General features: G+C 38.1%; 4 protein-coding genes across 6 annotated transcripts; 1 reads left to right on the top strand and 3 right to left on the bottom strand.

The window, feature by feature from the left end:
* Nucleotides 1-1359: 1359 nt before the first annotated feature.
* tatdn2 (TatD DNase domain containing 2) lies at nt 1360-8158 on the bottom strand. Of its 2 annotated transcripts, XM_042497647.2 has the most exons (9): nt 8068-8158; nt 7843-7963; nt 6224-6525; nt 5605-6054; nt 3709-4695; nt 2786-2913; nt 2142-2325; nt 1798-1950; nt 1360-1701 (listed from the first exon to the last, which is right to left on the bottom strand). In XM_042497647.2, exons 3-8 carry the CDS (start codon nt 6521-6523, stop codon nt 1810-1812), a joined length of 2190 nt encoding a protein of 729 aa, XP_042353581.2. In that variant the 5' UTR covers nt 6524-6525; nt 7843-7963; nt 8068-8158; the 3' UTR covers nt 1360-1701; nt 1798-1809. The 2 variants fall into 2 exon arrangements, with proteins under 2 accessions (XP_042353581.2, XP_042353574.2); XM_042497640.2 differs by having other exon boundaries at nt 7843-8119.
* Nucleotides 8159-9156: 998 nt separating this feature from the next.
* Nucleotides 9157-11695, bottom strand: LOC148190194 (uncharacterized). 2 transcript variants are annotated; one of them, XM_088087456.1, is made up of 6 exons: nt 11624-11695; nt 11393-11471; nt 11237-11285; nt 10984-11094; nt 10332-10451; nt 9157-9854 (listed from the first exon to the last, which is right to left on the bottom strand). In XM_088087456.1, exons 1-6 carry the CDS (start codon nt 11677-11679, stop codon nt 9799-9801), a joined length of 471 nt encoding a protein of 156 aa, XP_087943582.1. In that variant the 5' UTR covers nt 11680-11695; the 3' UTR covers nt 9157-9798. The 2 variants fall into 2 exon arrangements, with proteins under 2 accessions (XP_087943582.1, XP_087943583.1); XM_088087457.1 differs by lacking the exon at nt 11624-11695 and having other exon boundaries at nt 10984-11076; nt 11393-11589.
* Nucleotides 11696-12435: 740 nt separating this feature from the next.
* Nucleotides 12436-15878, bottom strand: vhl (von Hippel-Lindau tumor suppressor). Its single transcript, XM_042511583.2, has 3 exons — nt 15427-15878; nt 14516-14638; nt 12436-13960 (listed from the first exon to the last, which is right to left on the bottom strand). Exons 1-3 carry the CDS (start codon nt 15611-15613, stop codon nt 13767-13769), a joined length of 504 nt encoding a protein of 167 aa, XP_042367517.1. The 5' UTR covers nt 15614-15878; the 3' UTR covers nt 12436-13766.
* A 1626-nt stretch (nt 15879-17504) lies between these two features.
* LOC121950478 (vasopressin V2 receptor-like) lies at nt 17505-20139 on the top strand. The gene is made up of 2 exons (XM_042496498.2): nt 17505-18374; nt 19083-20139. The coding sequence occupies exons 1-2, from the start codon at nt 17531-17533 to the stop codon at nt 19289-19291; spliced, it is 1053 nt and encodes a 350-aa protein (XP_042352432.2). The 5' UTR covers nt 17505-17530; the 3' UTR covers nt 19292-20139.
* The last annotated feature ends 929 nt before the right edge of the window (nt 20140-21068 follow it).

Genomic DNA, 21068 nt, shown 5'->3' with positions numbered 1-21068 from the left:
CACATTCACGAGCATGAGACGTATGCGCAGACCACACGAAAACACAGCAATCGCCGCTGCAGAGGCATAAAAAACATCTGCAAGGACCATTCATTAACCTCAGATATGACTTGCATCATTGTGCTACAGTGTGAAAGTTTGCTCTTGAATCCTCATTTGACAGCTATCTGAGGGGTTTTAGGGTCTCTTCTTTTATATGAACCTAAATGTCGTAGCTCTATTCATGGCAAGAAACAAGAACAAGAAATGAACTAATCCCAGAACAAGACTGGAAAACTTTCTGTTCAAATCTGAAGAACTGGGTCAAACACAGCAGAGCACACGCTGCTCTGATGCTCATGTGTGTCCTGCGTTCCACCTTGCAGCTTTTGATAAACGCAGACACACAGCCGTGAACATAATGTGCTCTGGCCTACATTCTTGAGAGGATCTGAAACTCAAGGAAATGAGTGTTTCATTAGGAACCTGTCGGGCAGGAAAATGTATGTATTTTAACACATCCATCTTCATCAAAACTTCGATATAACAGAGACACATCTGCTCATCTACCATCAATCTTGTCCTCGGATGGTACCCTCTTACCAGCAGAATATGCCACAAGTAGGCCGGGCTGATCACTCACAAAATAAAAAGCACTCAAGCCAAAAAAATGTGACAAACACAGCGGTATCAAAGAAGGCTAATGGATAAGTCTGGCAGCCGCCTCCTTTCTTTAATAAAAAAAAAACAGCTGTGTGTGTTTGTGTTGCTGTATTACAAACAACACTTCGCTATTTTCCATTTTTCACCTTAATTTGCTCTTCAGTCAGCACTTTCATTAACCCTTTGAAATCCAAGTAAATAGGCTTGATTTCTTTTCAAAATATGGAAAGAAAGCCATGAGCAATGAAAGAATCAACAACCCAAATATTAGCAAGAAATAAGTAAAATGTACAAAATTACCTGAAAATAAATAAATAAATGAATGAATAACAATAACAATAATATAACAAAAAAAGGTGTTAAAAAAGGAAATGACCAGGGGAAAGTGCTGAAAAAACTTAAAATAATTCTGTAACCTAATTATAAATACATAACTACTTTCATTATAAATATAGTTATTCCCTAGCTTTTTCTTTTTCCTCAGAGATTTTTCTTGCTTTTTAAAAAATATTTTCTAAATCTACTAATTTATTGCAATTCCTGGAACATTTCTTATCAAGTTGATGAATTGCCTTTTTTATTTCCATATTTCGGAAAAGAACTACATCAACGTGTTAGTGTGTGTTCAAAAGTTTAAATATTTGTGAAAGGCGTGATGTCACTCCAGGCTCCAAAGGATTAGTGATTCAACAAAACATAGTGGTAGAAAAAAAAAAATCAGGATTAAGTGCCTTTAATACGTCACCACTGCATCAAACCAAATCAAACTTGACAGTGGCCGGACAAGACAAACATCCAAGGAAATTCTAACAAGAGGTGTCACATTACGTCAATACAGCAAAAACAACAAAAACAACAAAAACCACAAACTACAACGACCAAAATGCTTAGAAATTAATGTCTATGATGAACAATGAAGTCAAACAGAATCAGACAAACAATAATATACCGTATTTCTATCACACAGTCATTGCTTTTTTGCCTTTTATTTGTTTGAGTCTTTCAGATAAAAAGAAACTGCTCCTCCATTTTCCTGCATCTCTACTACGACTGAGAAATCTAAAACGAAAAAAACATATGAGATATTTAAGCGAAAAACCAGCTCCACAAACACCGACTCTGTCTCCTCTTTTTTTCTTTCTACTTTTTACCCACCGTCTCTGAAGATCATACGCCGTAGAGCTGAAGGGTGTTGTTTCGGACGGTGCTGAGGACCGTGGCCATGTCCTTCCCCGTCAGAAGGCTGAGCTCTCGCAGCGTGTGGATGCCCATTCCAGGATGTGAAAACTTGCAGACGTCTTTCTTCACCTGTTAAGAGCGAGACACATTTATCACGTGTATCTACCAGCTGCCATCACAAAACACATTTAGCTGGTTCAATGTGTAATTTCTAGTCATTTTTAACTGTCAACACAATCAGGAGCTGGGGGAAAAAGCCTGACCATCATTAATGAGATCAGAGCAGTATTTTGGTTTCCTAGGTCTCAATTTAAACGTACCCGTCTTGGCAGGAAATATGGTGCATCTGTCTCCAACACGATGCGATCCAGTGGGATCTGGCAGATAGCATCTCTGGCCTCGGTGGCCCTTTGGTAGGTGATGAGGGCTGTGAAACCCACGTACAAGTTGGGGAACTCTGTCAGGAAAGGCTCAATGACTGGATAACTGCTGGTGAAGCAGTGCCTGGAAAACGTAGTAATCAAGAAAGAAAATTCACAGATTAAATGCAGTCTACACTTTGAAGGTCCCATAAAATCACAGAACTCATGATTTAAAGATTAGATTATTTGGCCAGAATGAGAAACAAATAAACTAATCCATAGACAAAAATGACTTTTTTGAAGATTTCTGATCGATAGGGTTGGGTACCATTCACAATCCAATTCAATTCAAATCCAGTGCAGGAAAGATGGACTCTTCAACTACTACTAAAGAGAAATAATAAATCTAAACACATTGAATGACTATTGCAGAAAAACGCCAACTATCAATTGTATCAAACAGGTTTTGATATCTTAGATATAATAAATCTTACAGAAGAGAGTTAATAACTTTCCAACATTTTTTCATGCTGCTAAAAAGGCAGGATATTTTTGATGTAAAATGAGAATAATCAGTCGGATGTTATTCCCCTCACACACACCTGTGGATTTTGTAATCTCTTGGGACACACTTCTTCATGATTGCCAGCAGGTCATCATCTGCGTCCCGACAGTGGATCACCAGAGGCTTCTGCATGGCCACAGCCAAACGCAGCTGACGCTCGAACACCTTAAAGCACAAACGCAAAACGTGGATCACAGCATTCATTAGTATTTTACAACAGTATCATCCCATTCTAAACAATATTTTATGAACATTTCACAAGAACAAAGGCCTATCTAGTTTAAAATAAACGTGCTGGACTCCAGAGTTCGTACAAACTTTAATGTACTTTTTCAAGCACTGATTTTTTTTTTTTGAGGATGAAATTGATATCTTCACAACAATCTGTTGCAAGACTGTTGTGAAAATTTGTAAATGGAGCAATACATGCTTCCAGGGCTGAAAATCAACTGCTGCTTATTTACAGCCAAATTAAAGCTTGAAACTGCTGCTAATGGCTGACGCTACTCTGGTGAGTGTTTTTCAGGCGCGCAGAACATCCTGATGCCAAGTATTTACTGGTGTTTACCAACTGACAGGATAAAATAATTCGTCATTCTGTTCTCCTTAATTATAAGTACTTTTTCAAGTACCAAGTTTAAAAATGTCCCATTTTCAAAGCATTCCAAGACTTAAATTTCTAAGTGTCAAATTCAAGTACTTCAAGCACCTCAAGTACCTTATACAAAGCCTGAAAGTTTTTAAGATTATTTATGGAGCTTTTTGCCTTTACTGTACAAAGGATAGCTTAAGCATGAAAGGGGGAGAGAGAGGGGATGACATGCAGCAAAGGAAAGCAGGTGTGGAATCAAACCTGCGGCCACCGCAGCAAGAACACAGCCTGCTCTACCAGGTGAGCTGTTGGGTGCCCCGTACCCTCAGAGTTTTATTTGTCGCAGACAATATCGACCAGCACTGTACCTCTTTTTGCCTGTGGGTGTCTGTGGAGTTCTTGTGGGAGTAGTCCAGGCCCATCTCACCAAATGCCACAGCTTTAGGATGCCGCATGGCCATCAGTATATCGCGTTCATGGACACTTGAGTAGTCTTTGGCAAAGTGGGGGTGGCACCCAAACGCCCCCCATACCATGTCTTCAGCCAGCAGACCTTCCCACAAGGCCTCCTTCACCATGATCCTCGGGTTGCAGAAGTTGGTGATACAGCCTCTAAACTCTGGAGGAAAGCTGCTTCTGTACTGCCTTCGAAAGCTGTTGAATGTCCCGCAGAAGCCGAGCTTTCCATAGAGCATGTCTATGTGGCAGTGCGAGTCTATGAATCCAACATCACTGTCATGTTTGGGATAACTGCTCCACATAGGCTCTGCACCCAGGGATAATCTCCTTTTAGGAGTGCCACTGTGAGTTAAGTTGGAGGGGAGGCGACGCATGGAAGAGCCAGCATCTGACCGCCTGCGTGGGGCCCTCGGGTTCAAGTGAGTGTCCAATACTCCTCTTTTTGAGCGAAGTGGCAGAGAAAAGGGATCCGATAAATAGGTCTTAATGTTGGGGGAGTGGAAACTCTCAGTCTCAACCTTGGAACCCTTTGAAGGCGCTGTGTTTGATGAGTGGGGCTGCTTGACTGAAACAAAAACTGTCCTCTGTGGTGATGAGAAAGGCATCTCCAAGTTCTCAGCAGCTTCCTGGACGGGTCCAGTGGTTTTAGTAGGCGATGAGAAGGTAACAGAGGAAGTAGTAGCCTCTTTATTCACTAAAGGACTTTCCCAGTGTTGGCTGTCAAAAGAGCCTCTGTGAGGGGTCATGAAACAACACGGAGACTCTGGGATATACTCCAGGTCAGGGAGAGACAAGTCACAGTCCATGGCTTCCTGTCCATTTTCTTGGGAGGTTGTTTCAATAAAGTCCAGAGCAACAAAGTTCTTAGGCGAATCTTGTCCTTTTAGCACAACACTCTGAAAAACAAAAACAACTCCAATTAACATTTAATCCTTAATGGCTTGATGATTGATTCAATGCTGTTTGAGCCTGCAGGGACTGTGCAACAGTTCCATAATGTTTTTACAGCAGGATGTGTGCAATATGTGTTATGTGCCATGTATTTGCAATATTTTGCATGTGTAATAAGGATTATGTGCAATTTATTGGGTGGTTTGGTACAGCTAGTGCTGCTTTGTTCATATGTGGTTTGTATAGTTGTGACTGCGCAGCATCTGAGTCCAAGACAAATTTCCCTACAGGGACAATAAAGTATATGGAATTGTATTATATCATATAGTAGGGATTATCTTTATTTTGCAGCTAGGGCTGCAGAAATTAATAGAATATTATCGAAACTGCAATATGGCCCAGATATCCAAACTGCAGGAGCTTCATTTTATTTTATAAATGTATCACAACAAACCTATATAAATGAAGCACTGTGGTGCTACGTCGATGGCATGGCCTACAAATCATATTACAGACATAAGGGAAAGTTCTTGTTTGATACAGACCCCAGCAAAAATCACATAATTATCATTATCATTTTACAGTGAAAAATATTATGGAACAATTGCTTTCCCTATTATAAATGTGGCATATATAACAATCCCAATATTCTTTAAAAATAACAATCAAAATATGACTTTTTTGCATACCTTGCAGCCGCAGTCACAATACTTTAAGGACATCAATTTGCTGCCTTCTATGCAAACATTATGGTTTCTTTTGTTGTTATTTTCTAATATTAAACAACTAAATAAACAAAAATTTAATTGCACACAAACAAATTATCAGAATACATGCAACTAAAGCTTCTGAAATTACATATAATCAAACAAAACTACAAGAAAAGCAAGATTTCCAAGTGGAAGTTAACTTACTCTTCCGTCTGTTCTTAGCTGAGAGTCATCACTGTGGTCTTCAATGTCCTCAAACGTCTGAAGAGAGCACCACTGGTCTTGATGGACTGTGCCATGTTCCCAGTGTTCTTCCTGTAAAGTGCCGCTGTCCTCGGATATATTCTCCGCTTCGATTGAGGAACACTTTATGTTTGTGACCATTCTGTCAAGCGACACTGGACTGGCTGTTTCAGTCTTCCCTGGTGAAGACACAGATGGCAGAGACAGTCTGGTCCTCGGAATATCTGTGGGGCTGCCGGTTACTCCTGTGCTGCCAATGGCTGCAATCAGAGCCCGTCTGTAGATAGCCTTCGACCCCTCTTCGGGTGTCCTCTCTTTTTTTTTCAAGGCAAAAGAGTGAGGTGAAGGTGATGATACTTGCTGGCTCGCTGTGAATTCAAGCTGCCTGGGTGAGCTGTCCAAAAGTTTCTCCTGATGGTTAAAGTGCAAACAGACAAATTATCAGTGATTTCTTGACACAAACTAAACATAATGCATAAAATAGCACATTTGAGACTCTAACTTTAATGAAAAACAAACATTTAGATTATATTTGGACCATGAAAAGACAGGCAGAAGAAGATTTACAGTAAATATTTACCTCTGACGTTTTGAATTGCTCAAAATTTTTCCTGGAAAGCTTCCTTAGTTTTAGTTTGCCTGAAGAGGGCGTGCTTTCATCAAGCACCAGCGCTTTTCTCTTAGGGGTATCCAGACTCAGTGCTCCAAGGCCTTCAGGTCCTGGAGAGTTGCTGAGGGGCAGAGTTGTTGAATCTTCATTCGGTGACATATTCCATGGAGATGGTGTGCTTGAACCAGCATCTCTCTCCTGAAGGCGTGTGGGGGAGGTTACTGCTGTTCGGATCCACTTAAACACCACCTTCTTTCTGCCACTGTCCATGTCTGAGATTTAGAGTACAATTCACAGTTAGAACAGGATTGAACAGATCTGTCTGAGTCACAGCCCAGTACATGTGGGCAACAATGTGAAAACATGAAAGCATCACTTCAAATAATCACATTGAAAAAATACAGTATTCACTTTTCCTACAATAAGAGATTATGCCCATCTCCTGATGAACTTAGTAAGTAGGTTCAGACCTAGCCCAAACAAAGGCCACACTTATTAAATATACTTTATAGCATACTGTGTGAGAAAGTACATTTTTCGCTTTGTTATTTTTTTAAGTTTAGATGTTAGTATTTTCTTTTAAAACTCTCTTTTAACTGATTTGAAAATTCTGAAATTTACTTCATTAGTCTGGTTTTAATTTTGAGTGTATACTTTTATTACGTCAAATGTCCAAAAAACTGGAAAACACCCCTATGTGCACATGTCCTTTGTGAGCTGCCTGTGCAGGGCTGCTGCAGCTGATTATAATTTCCCTCTTATCAAAAATAAGTGAGGACAAAAAACACAGTTTTTCTTATACGTACTGATAAATATTACAAATATTCCTTTATTCACTGGCCCCTGGCCTCCTATCAAAATATTTGCAAAAAGTGGCCCCTGGGCAATGCAATTTGAGTACTGTATTGAGTAGCACTGCAGGTAACCCTCAATAATGCACTGGCAAAGGTACTCTGTGGCCCGAGGTACTGGTACTGAGCTAAGAAACCTTGAAAAAACACAGTCTTCTTCTCTGGTTTTACTGGTGAGCTACAAACCAACGTTAAAGGTGCATGGTCCACCCACTGTGCCAGTTTGTAATACCATGACTTCAAACAAAATGAATGAAGTTTTATTCTCAAAATACCAATTCTTTAACTGTTTAGAAAAAAGTGTACAATCAAGTATATATATATATGATTTTCTGAGTTCAAAAATCGCACACAGTACATTTTAATTGCAGTAAAATTACAGGGGGAAAAAATGAAATAAAAATGGTGCAAAACTTCACGGCCACTAGGTTTTTGTAGCACAGCTAGCTAACATACACATTTTAACAGTTAACAGTATAACAGTGGTTTGGGGTTTTTTTTAGCTGTAAATTATTAAACACCTGGCTAGTTTGGTAAATGAGTTAGCTAACACCTTCGATTTAGCCAATTAACTGTTAGCTAACGATTTTCACCGACTGAAACTGTGGCTACGAAGATGCCTTCAAATGTCACTGTTGTGTTTCTTTTAACTCAACACTTCGTTAACACACATATAGTGTGTTAGCTACGTTGCTACCTAAGTGTGTGTTTTACGAGGTAATGTTGAAAAGTTGTTACCGGTAAGTTTCCCTCTCAGGCTCGGCACGGTGGAAACCGCCGGGACTGCGCAGGACGTCGGACAAAGATGTCACTTTATCCGCCACTCGCTAACGTACACGATTTCTTGCTGACAAAGTTTCTGAACAAAAACAAAGTATCACAACTTCTTATTGACATATTGGATTGAATTAAAAGTTTGTGTATAAATTAACCGCTAGATGGTGTTAAAGTTCTGCTACGGACCGTTTGGCCGCCATGGACGCATGGACGTATGAAAGGTACCATCTCGCGAGATTGCTTGTGCCAACGAGATTTGAGCATACAGTCTATGGATTTGTCTTACTATCTTGGGACCATAAACTGTGTAATGATTTATTTATGTACAGTATATGATTGGGACAAGCACCAAAAAAAAAAAAAAAGGATTAATTATGAAGTTTGTTCGTTTAGGTGTTCAGCACATTAGGATAAGGACATCATAGACAAGACAAAGCATATGTATTACTAGCAATTTGTTCAGCGCTTTGCATACATTCAACCTCAAGAAAGAAAAAGGCTTTTAAATAGTGAATAAATATATAGTGGGTGGGTGGGGAGGGGCACATTCCCCCCAGTAAATACAAAAACCAAAACCAGCACAGGCAACCATGCACCGCTGTCTAACTAAATGCAATGGAAATCTTAAATAAACACAACAAATTTCATTATTATAACTACTTTCAAATTTAAAACTGCAATAATCATGTTTAGAGCAAAAAAATATTCACTTCCAGGCAACATTCAGAAAATGTTTTGTGTGTGTGTGTGTGTGTGTGTGTGGTTGATTTAAGCATGAACTTAAATCAATTATTTTTTAAAAACTATACAAAAAAGATATTTATGGCAGGTATATGATTGAGGGAAGGGTTTGTTAGAGGTGTTCTATTTATTCTGTAACACTGGGGAATATTTGGATTGTAAAATAAACCTGGGATAGTTGTTTTATTTATTTATATATTTCATTGGGTGGTAAGTAGACAGGTTGCTTGTGCACTAGTTGTAAATACATTTGGGAATTTGTTGAAATGATATATGAATTAAAAGAAAAAAGTGAGAAAGGGGTAGGGATATATAAGTTTTACTTCTACCTGATCCTTTTTGCACACTGTACCTTTGTTTGTTTATTGTTTGTTTTAAATTTTGGTTTGAAATAAATAAATAAATAAATTCATTTATTTATTTATTTATTCGTTCATTCACTTTTTTACGGTGTACTACAGATTCTGTATGTGGTTAGTCAAAGTGATGCCAACATTTCCTTCATGTCTTTATTAGGCTTTATTTGTCAGATAACCCACGTGAAGTCTGAGTGAAGTGCCAATCATTTAAGAGTCAGTGCATGTGTAATTTATGTAGACAGTAGTAGCTTTCATTGATTTCATATTTGTATGATCTGTACTTGTTCATGATGAATAATAAGAAAAGAGTTTTCAAATTTGATTTTTTTTTTAGAGGGAGACCCCCGACCCCTTAGCAGCTGTTACTCCTAATGTTGACTCCCTGGCTACAGCCTTGACTCAGTAGGCTCCATTTAAACTTCCTTACTAGATATCTACAAACTGCATTAAAATAGTGGTCATCTTACCCTTTCTAAAAACTGCACTATTTTATGTTGATATAGCTTCTTTTTTTAATCAGTTTATTTATTCAGCAAATCTCACTCAGATAAGGTATTTTACACATTAAGCACATTATTTCAGTCATAACAATTTTTTGATTTCCAAGTGTTATACTTCAGATTAACAGCATTTCCACTGAAAGGCAAATTACTCTTCAGCAAGCAGAACAGGTGTCTTAAAATCTTGTGAACAGGCACTGGTAAGGAGATAGGTGTTTAATTATATATTATATCCACTGAGTGAAATCATATGGTTTTTAGTGATTTAAACTAACTATAACAGAAGGTTACAATAATATTACACAGGAACATTTTTTTTAGACTTTTGGTAATCCCAGAGAGGTCTTGTAGGCACCAAAGCTGTATCCTTTACCTGCAAAAGGAATGAAGAGGCATCAGTCTTCTGACCTGTGAAAACCTACCATAATGTAAAGAGACATTCGTGACTCTAAAATACAATACATATTTAGTTTTACTTCTTTAAAATTCTCCTTGTAATAGACATTTAGACGTGTTTACAATCCTTATGCTGATTATATGTGCACTCAATCCACTTTAATAAAATATACCAACATAAAATGAAATGCCTGCAGAGTAGGATGTCTGTGTTATACAAATAAGTAAAAGAATGAAATAAAAAGTCAGTCTTTGTTGCAAAGGTGCACCAAAGACAGTAAAAGCTACTTGGTCATCTTTCATTATATGCCTCAAAACTGTGAAGGTGTGCACAGTTGAGAGTATAAACAGCAGGATGAATGATTAAGGAGATTTATAGGAATTGTGCATGTGCATGCAAATGTCACGCCAAGCTGATACTTCTTGTATAGGTGACATTTGGATCAGTGCTTACATGCTGAGGCCTTCTTTTCGATGACCCAGTAACAGAAGCCCCTCCTGGCACGGTCATTGAACTCGTTCCTGAACTGGGGCATGTTTTCAGGTGAGGTCTTTGGTGTGTGTTGACGCACATCTGAAGAAAAAGCATATGAAAGTGAAACAGCAGGGAGATAAAAAAAAAAAAAAAAAAGAAACCTGAGCAAATGCTGTTTATTATTTACTTCAAAGACACAGGGGGGATGAGGCATCCGACTTAACATGTCATTGCCTAAAATGAGCTCAAAAAAGTTGAAAAAGAAAAGTCAAAAACAAACAAGAAAATGATCTAGAAAAACTAAAAATAAAAACAAAATGTCTGTTTTTATTTATTTTTCTATAACATAATTTTAAATCTGAAATTATTATCCATATTTTTTGTATTATTGTCTAATAATCCTCCCCTCTTTTAAAAAAAAAATGTATGTAAAATGTCTTGCAATTTGTGGGACTTTCTTGCCAAGTCGGTCATTGCATTTTTTCCCCATGTTTTCAGAAGAAATCAAACTAATTTGGTGAGTTCTTAAAGGGGTCAAATAACTTGTGAAAGGTGTATGAGCACTGCACAAGAAAACTGATGTTGATCAGGTTTCAAAGGGTTAAACAGCTGTTGTTGAAGTGGGACTTACTGTATGCTAGGGAGGGAACAGGATCATCAATTGCAGTTTTATTCAGAGTCAGAGGAGGAAACAGGCTGCTGCTGGGGGTCTGATTCAGAGCACCTGCATTTGATGCATACAATAGGGCGTGAAATAAAGCCAAATGAGACACATTTTCCTTCATAAAATATGTACAGAACTCTCCACTCTCTGTATTGTGCAAAGTCCCCTTCTGGACTTTCCATTTTTATTTAATCTGGAAAATAAGGTAATTTACACAAACCTCTGTCCTTCAACAAAGCAGCTGGAACTGATGCAAAATAAACCGGAACCTAAGTGGGAATAACTGCATAGTATCACAAGAATACTATTTTATTTATTATTTGTTATGAATGAATCAAGAGTGTAATACATCAGCAGTTTGTTTTTTTGACCTCACCATTGTTTTCATTTTGCTCCAGTGGTCTGTGTGGAGATGTGGAAACATGACTGGGTGGCTCCTCGGCCAAAATGTCATGCTGGTGAAGAAAATTGAAGGATGATGAATATTAGTTGCCGTCAGTTCCTTACGTCCAACCAAGTGACATCATGCACAACACTGCTGCAAAACAAATACTGCACGTGTATGAGAGACAGAGAGAAAGCTCTCGACAGTCATCAGAGCACTTACTTCTCTCTCCTGAAACGACTCGAGTCCCTTGTTTTTTTCTTTTCCCCTGCCTGCATGTTCCTGATACTGCTGCAGCCAGCTCGACACACACGCACACAAAGGTGGGTTGTGTTACTCTGTCGCTATGCAACACGTTTGGCAACAGTACCCCTACTGTGCTAAACTGGGGCAGGTTATAATTTCAGATTTTGACATGTGACTTGGAATGGACATCCTCGTGTGTGTCTGTGAGTTTATACAGTCGGGTTTATACAAGTGTCAACTGTGTGAAGTCAGTTAGCTTCTACCAAACTTGATATATTACAGATGAAATCCTTTTTACACATTGGCCCATTTACAAATAGTGACAATGCCTGAAAGGGACAGTTCAACCCAAAATCAACCAAAAACACATTTTTCTTCTAACCTGTAGTGCTATTTATTAATCTAGATTGTTTTGGTGTGAGTTGAAGAGTGTTGGGGATATCAGCTGTAGAGAAAAAAAAAATGTATTTTTGATTTTGGGGTGAACTTTCCCTTTAAAAGCAGCTTGAATTTGACAGCACCGAATATTTTTAAATCATAAATAGCCAATCCCATTCATTAAACATGCTCCAAAATAAACTTACAAACAAAAAGCAGTAACAATGCAGTGCCCCAACAGCAGAAAAAGGTCTTAACAATATATATGCTCTATATGCTCTGAGAAATGAGGTCTTAATTTTAGCATTTTTGTTTTGTGACCTTGTGTCCATAATTTAAAAGTTCATAACCAATCGCTGTACTCAAGAGCCTGAGCCAGTAAATAAAACAGCAATAGTTTTCTCATCACCTTATAACCTGTAAGAAATATACATTTTATTTATGTAAAACACAAATAATAAATGAAAGTATCTGAGATACAGTAGTGATGTATGAATTTAAATGCAGTGACACAATAGGCAAATTACAAAGTATAGACTCCTCAGACACAGTGTTTTACGGCTTAGACATAAAAATTTAAAGCCAATGTTCATTATTTCGTTTTCCCCACAGAAAATCAGCTGCAAGACAACATTTTAGAGGAAACTCTCCCCATTCACGGTGTTAGGTATATTCAAAACAAAAAGTTGACATTTACCAGAATAGGCCAACTTGGAAAATAAACCAATAAGCACTCTATCTTTGTCCAGATTTAAAGTGCCAATACAAAACCTCTCTAATGATTGCTGAACAGTTCAGTCTTGGTTAAACTGCTGAACTTAACAACCAGGATAGCGAAGTAAGATATTTTTGAGGGAAATGTGCAGTAAACTGGATCAGTTAAGATCATCTTGTCTAAGGCATTCCCAATAAAAATATTACTGGATAAACAGATATCTTGAATTTGTATCTAATGTGACTATTTACAACTGATTTAGTATCTGTGAAAATTATGATGTTTGGGGCAGATGATCAGTTTTTATTCTCTATGCATGACCAAAACATTTGTGTACTGTAAATTCTGTCTTATGTTTAAATACGATTTTTTGAGGGAGTTTATTTATGACAAAAACTGGCAAAACAGGAGGAAAAAAGCAATGCCTGCAAAGCCGCTCCATGCCAGGAAAATTTAATAAAAACAACGCCTTGATCCTGCCTGGATCTACGGCAGGCTAAAATGTTTTGTTTTTTTCCTCATGTACATGTTTTTTTGATAGCTTTGCACAATTATGTGCATATACTTATTCTCTCCCATTTTAAGAAAATAGCAAAATGCCTAACAATGTAGAGAGTAACATAATCAGAAAGACATCAAAAGCTAAAATGTCCCCATTTCTCTAGTGACCTTTTCGGAATAAACAATGAAATTGTTAAGAGGACAAACAACAGTATTTGAAGACCCTGCCACTATTTTTTCTGCTGAAGAAGATATTTGCCAAAGCCAATAAGGTAGAGGGTAGATTTATTTGTCATTTTTTAAACAAAGTTTAAAAAACAAAATTACCTTCTACCTTCAGTAAGTGAATAAAACAGGCAGCCGATCAAACGCCTTTGCAGCAAAGTCTTTGCAACAGCTGCTCACTCAACCAAGAAGCAACTCCGACTCTTTCTCATAATTCATGAACCTGGCTTCTTCGCTTTCTAATATTGTGGAATATAGTATTGCTGTCCATACACGACCATCGTGCGTCCAGTTTCCATCTCATTCCTCCTGGCTTTGGATCCTCTCTAGCAGATGCTGCTCAACTCGCTGGTTCATGCGCCGGAGATCTTCTATTACACTTGGCTGATCTTCCAGCTCCTCGTGAAGACACCGCGCGATCTCCAACCTCCTGTAGTCTTCTGCTCGAACCAGACGCCGAATAACCTGAAGAGCACGATCCTTGAGGCTGTAAACTGAAAACCAAATAATCGTTTGTCAAAGGTGGAGAAACTGTTAAGCAAAGACAGACTTTCCCTCCTCAAATTGCAACAAGCAAATTGGTGGCAGTGATAATATACATAGATCTATCTTACTGCAGGATTTACAAATATTTCTAATGTAAAAAAAAAGAAGCTTAACTGAATTAATAATATATAACCTGAGTTAAAACGCCCGTGAATCAATGGTTTGTGGTCAAGCTTAATTTAATTAGTACATTACTGCACTGGAAGTCTCTGTGAAAACCTCTCGCAGCATCATCTGTGGATTGTCCTGTTAAACTGTCTGTTTCTGAAAAAGATTTCCGATGTTTCTGACGCAACTTTTTAGCTAAACAGCCTTTTGTAAAAACCTAAATTCAAATTAATCTGGAAATTACTATCAGGCTGAGCGTGTTCAGAGGCAGCCAACAGTGAAATGGGCTCATTACACTGCACATCATAAATGTACTCTTGGTTGTATGTTTGTGAGTAATAATGACGTACATATGATGATATGGTTAATATTTTACGTAATGTGGTTAATCTTACGTGGTAAAGTGATATTAGCAAATGCAGCATTTCCACCCTCTGTTGGTTTAGGAATAAACAGTTCTTTGCAGTTCACCCTCAGTGGCTCATCGCTCTCTGCATCTCTGAACACCCATGGGTGACCTGCGAAATAACCACGCATAAAAAAAAACATTTTTTTAAATGACATGATACCATTGCCCTGGCAACTAAACTGCAAATCAATCACAGTGACTGCACAGTGACGTCACAGTGGCTGCTGTCACAGCATCCCGGATAGAAGTCTGAGCAGCATCTCTTAAAATAGTTGTATAATATATTATGGAAAATTGAAATTATAGGGGGAAAATAGGGTGAAAATGAAAGGCTTCTGTAAAAAAAAAACTACAGCATACTGGAAACATTCAGTGCCAGAAAATATTTGGGTATATTTACTGAAATACAGTACTTAAATTCTTGCACTTGCATCAATTGTTTTTCTTTTTTTTGTTACTTTATACCTCTACTCAATTCAGAGGTATATATTGTACTTTCTAACCCTCTACATGTATTAGCAAGCTTTAATTACTAACAACTTTGTAGATTCTGATAAACAATTAAAAAAGGATAATCAATAAATAAATGATTAGATATTATTATAAGTATGTAAGATTCTGAAATCTAACATTCTGAGTAATGACAAGTTTCATTTTACTTTTGGTACTTTGGTACTTATACTTCAATGCAAATACTTAAGTTATTTAACTAAAAGTGAAATTTCATGCAGAAGTTAATTAAGTATTTTTACACGGTGCAATTACTTCCTTTACTCAGATTTGAGTACTTCCTTACTACTAGAAATGTAGTTCACATCTGAGACAATGTAGCAACACTTATTCAATGTGTTATTGGTTAAGTAACGTTGGATTTTAATATTTGAAGAGCTGCCTTACCGACGAAAGTGTCCATATTTCGTCCAGTCCCTGGCTGTAAATCAACGTATGCCTGAGGTTGCCCGCGGTAATCTATCCATAGCGGTCGCACGACACGGGGACTGAGGTTACAAAACACAACTTTGACGGGTATGCGACTGTTCAGGGAGCGCACCAGAGGAAGAGACTGCTCTCCTTCTTGAGGCATCGGTGCTGCTGGTTTGTAACTGTTAGCGCAGTGAGATTAGCCGTTTAGCTAAAGCTAGTTAACAGCAAACTGTCGACAAATCCATCCGTGATTCCTGCTGTCGACTCACGACCATCATAGAATAAATGATCAGAGTGTCACTAGTCTGTCCGATTACATTTGATCGTTTATAAAAAAGGACTACGGGTAACTATTTCAGTAACAGTTCAGCAGGAGAACCGTCCACTGTCACTTCCTCAGTCTCGACTACTTTGTTTACATCCGCTCTTCCGGTTTAAAGTCCTGGGACGTCATACTATTCTGTGCTGTGATTGGTTGAAATGTATGATGACACCTTGGACTCTCAGGATGTGTTTGTTGTGTTTTTAAAGACTTCGAGAAGCAAGAAAAGTAATTACAACAGCATCTTAACATACATATATGATAAAAGTTAATATATGGTAATAAAGGAGCTCTTGTTAAACAAATTTAGTGGAGGTTTCTTTGCAGCAAGGCATTCAATATCACTGACTACCATACAATTACTCGGGTGGTGCATGCTTTTTAGATATTGTACTTTGAGTATTTCCTTTTTCAACAACTTCATCTTTTTACTCCACTAGGTCATATTTCAGAGGCATATACTAATTGGTGGAATGTTACATAGTAGCTTCAATTAAGCCTACTGCACTTAGGCTGAAGTATAATTGTGACATACTTTACTTGAGTATGTCTGTTTCATTCTGCCTATCTCTGCTGAAATAAATTTCAGGGGCAAATATTTGAATTTTAATCCATTACATTTATCAGTTTCAGTTACTAAAATTTCTAATCTACCAAGTTGGCTCCATATCCACCAACTACAACATTAAAATGCTCTCTGCATGCCTTTGTTAGTAATAAAAACAAAATAATACAATATTCTGTAATGATATGACACTGTGAAAGAAGCCATTAATAAGTAGCATACTTTTACTTTGATAATCTGAGTACATTTTGATGTTGATACTCTTGTTGTTACTTTAACACTTTGAATTCAGTATTTTTAGACTGTTTTTGTACATGTACTACTTTGTTGACAAAGATTGTGCACATAAAACATATGATGACCTCATAAAATATGATAAAATGTTTAGTTTAATCTACCCAACAGTAGCTAAAGTGGTCAAAATGATCTCCACATCTATTAGCAACAACACTGAAATGCTACTCACACATTTATGCATCCGTGTAATAGGCGAATAAAATACTGACTGAGGTCATTATATTGCATTCTATTGACTACCACTGCATTTGTTTCTTTTGCTGATAATACATCTATTCTGTTTATGTTCACAACTGTTAATCAACATATTAAAAGTGATATTCCTGTTTTGGTTATAATATCAAGCAACCATAGCTAAAATAAAGGGAAAGATAAAAGTCTTAACTTTGCGAAATTGTTAACAATCACATCAAAGTCTATTAATTTGCTGTACAGGGTTATCACAATGGCAGGCTCAATTTTATTTATTTATGTTTTCACCTGCAAAGAATATTCCGATTTATTTTCCTGGTGATCACAGTGAATGAATCTAAGCTCCACCCAGTTTCATCCTCATATAAAACACAAGGGCTCAGCAGTACAAAACCTCCTCCTCCCAAGAGATTATTCCCAACTCGAGCTCGATCACAGCAGCATCAGTCCTCCTCAGGGGCTATTTGAAAAACATAAATATAAAGGTAGGTAGGAATACTTGCTATTAAATACATTGGTGACAAATGCTTTAATTTAAAAAAAAAAACTTTTCTTCTGAATGAAAACTGTTAAAAATTAAATTAAATCCACAGTTATTAGGCTACCATGCAAAAGTTTTCATTGTAATTTTGTTAGGGAAAAATCAATACAACTATTGTTTTATTACCCAGCAGCCTGTTTCTCGGTCAGCTGGCAGCACCATGTGTCCTGTGAACGACAGTTACTTTGAGGATGCGGAGGACGTGTCCAGGGATGAGAGTTTGGCCAGGCTGGAGATCGCTCTGCTCAGCGTGGTCTTCCTCAGTGCCGCCATCCTCAACGGCTCCCTGCTGCTCGTCCTCTGGAGACAGCGCAAACAGATGTCCAGGATGCGCGTCTTCGTCTTCCACCTGTGCCTGGCGGATCTGGTGGTCGCTTTCTTCCAGGTTTGCCCGCAGCTCATGTGGGACATCACAGACAGATTCGTGGGACCGGACCTGGTGTGCCGCCTGGTGAAGTACCTGCAAGTCCTCGGCATGTTTTCATCCACCTATATGATCGTGGTGATGACGGTGGACAGATACCAAGCTGTCTGCAACCCGATGGTGAAGTTTCAGAGGGCACGCACGAGACTCAACATCCCCGTGTGCGTCGCGTGGGGGATTTCTCTGCTGGGCAGCCTGCCACAGGTTTTCATCTTCTCACAGGTGGAGGTTGCACCCGGTGTGTTTGACTGCTGGGCTAAATTTATAAAGCCGTGGGGGCTGCAGACTTACATCACCTGGACCACGCTGGTCATTTTTATCGTACCTGTTATAACCGTTGTTTTTTGTCAAGTGCGCATCTGCCGTGCCATCCAGATCAACCTGCACCAAAAGACTAAGCAGCACAGCAACGTGGATGTCCCTCTGCCGTCCAGGGCCAGCGGGGTGGCCGGCATGCCCAAGGCCAGGGTGAAGACACTGAAGATGACGGTGGTGATCGTGATGGCTTATATTATTTGCTGGGCTCCCTTCTTCACTGTCCAGCTTTGGTCCGCCTGGGACACAAATGCGCCGAAAGAAAGTAAGCATGAAATATTTTTGATAAGTTTGACATGGTTATTTTTTTATTAGGCTACTGCACTGTAAATTCTGACAAGTTGTTCTTACTTAAAATAATCATGGAAATCGATTGCCTTGAAAAAGAAAAGTAAATAGACTATAATTAGCCTATTAATCTATAGGCTATTTATGTTTGCATTATATCAATTTTTGTCAATTCTTAGGAGGCATTTCAAGTATAAGCTGTGGAGGGAGTTATTTTGTTTGAAGTGGCTAAGAGGAGTGACATTCAACTTTAAAGGGTCAGATTTTGTATGTCTTTTAAACTCCCCCAGAACCCCAAAACCTGCATGTGGGTTTGAAATCACGCTATTTATCATAACCAGAAACTGAAAATTGTATTTTATATTGAAGGGAGGGTCATTCATTTTCACCCAGTCACTCAGGGAGCCTCAAGGAAAAATGACTGTCGCACTGGGGAGGGTCAAAATAAAATAAAAAACAAAACAAAACAAAAACAAAAACAAAAGAACAACGTCACCTCCCAGTCCCTTACGCACAACCCCCCCATAAGATATTCAGAGGAGGCAAAGGAAACTCTTTGCAAACACACAAGTGTGTATGTTTCATTTCAACATTGGAGAGGGGAGTATGGGGTCCCCTCCCCCCCGACCCCGAAATTTACATCAATGCAAACACGAGATAATTTACACTGCTTCTGTCATTCCAGCTGCAACCTTCACCATCCTGATGTTGCTGGCCAGTCTGAACAGCTGCGCGAATCCCTGCATCTACCTTCTGTTCAGCAGCCAGTTTCCCAAGAGGCTGATGACCTTCCTGTGCCAGCGGCAGTCCGAGGGGAAAGAGTCAATGCACGATGAGGCAACGCTGGTCAGCACGCTGTACATGAGCTTTAAAAATGTCTCCGAGTCCAAATGAGGGCGCTATGATCTGGAAACGTGAAAAGATTGTTAGTGCGCCTCACAGAGCTGCCTCTGAGCTCTGTCTGCGTTTGAACGTCTGTTTCTTCTGAACAGAAGACGTGGAGATAAGACATCAGGGCCTCTGACAGATGAAAATATGGTTTGTCGTGGAAACACTGAAAGCAGACCTGAAGTCGGTGTCTATGAGTAAGAACTGCACTCCAGATGTTGTTGGATGTTCAATGACAGATGAAAGGTGGGGTTTTGTTGAGCTGCAGGGCCAGCAGTTTTTGAGAAAAAAAGACTAAGTAAAGAAATGTGTGGATCTTGTCATTGTTATGACTATGAAAGTTCTGATGTGGGATGTAAATAATTCTAATATTTAATAGAAGCTGGATTTCGACTTTGGGAAAACTTTGAACAAGTTCATTGATTGGAATCAAATAATGCTATTAGGGTTTTAAAAAAGAAGCTAATAATCTTGATGAATTGTTATTTTGTGAATTGAGAAAAATGGTATTTAATGAAATTAAATAATTATACCACAGTATTATACCACAGTCCTTTAAGTTGAGCTCAAGGATCTTATGTGATACTGTATATGATTTTCATTTTCGAAGAGAAGGCTGTTTAAAGGAGTAAAGGTGAGAACAAATGTGTTTACATGAAAAACACATAGTTATTTCTGCCTGGCAACAAAAAAAGCTGTTGTAACATGACTGTATTTAAAGATTGTGAACAACATTTGTCACTTGTATAAATGTTCTCTGTTTTAAAATCACACATCGAGTGATTGTGTCTGTAAAATATTGTTCAGGCTACAACATAAAAAAGCAAGTGTGGAATAAAATCCTATTTAAACAACTGCTTTAACGTTTTACTTGCGTTTAAGTACATCATACACAATGTGTAATCTGAAATCTACTTAAATGAGAACATAACTGTGATCATAAGATTGCTAAATGAGAAGGGAGTTTGAGCCACTTGAGGTTAATTTGACCCATTTAGATGAATCCTCACTTAAACACAAATTACTCTTTTTATCTGTTTATATTACAGTTGATAATTTGCACTGAACAGATATTAGCCAGACTTAAATCTGCTGTATGTCAGACATGACATGTACATGACCTGCTGGTCAACAGAGAGACACTGATGGAGCAGCATACCAAAAGGCTGACACATCACACATGCACACATGTACGGGGAATGTGGCCCATCTATTTTCAACTCCACCCAGGTGTTGGAGCAAGTATTCAGATCCTCTACTTAAGTAAATATACTACTACCACATTTTTAAAATACACTGTTGTGAGTAAAAGCACTGCCCTGAAAATGTCACTTAAGTAAAAGTATGTCAGTAATCAGGAATTTCACCAACATTATTAAGAGCATTCAATGCAGAAAAAAGTAAAAAATCAATGTAATCATCTCAAATTATTGAAATAATTAAAAGAAAACCAGCAAAAACCCTCATATTTGAGAAGCTGGGACATTGACATTGTTTTGCATGAAAAAATATCTTAAAATAACGATCAAAATCATTGCCAATTAATTTTCTGCCTATCAGCCGGTCAGTAAGTCAATCAACTGACTTCATTCAACTGATCATTTCAGCTGCTCTTGTACATTTTCATGTTTTGTGTGCAAAAACCCTGTAAAATATTTGTACATTTGTAAAATAACTATTAACTAACGTTGCCAAATAATTGCAGTGGAGTAACAAGAAAAATATTCCCCTTTGAAGTATATTGGAGTAGAAGTAAAAAGTGGCATGAGATTAATATACCCAA

The sequence above is a fragment of the Plectropomus leopardus genome, chromosome 2 (assembly GCF_026936395.1).
Source record: "Plectropomus leopardus strain MGB_pleo_1.0 chromosome 2, ASM2693639v1, whole genome shotgun sequence".
NCBI lineage: Eukaryota > Metazoa > Chordata > Actinopteri > Perciformes > Serranidae > Plectropomus > Plectropomus leopardus.
The sequence above is the reverse complement of the archived record's forward strand: the minus strand, read 5'-3'. Positions and strand labels throughout refer to the sequence as shown.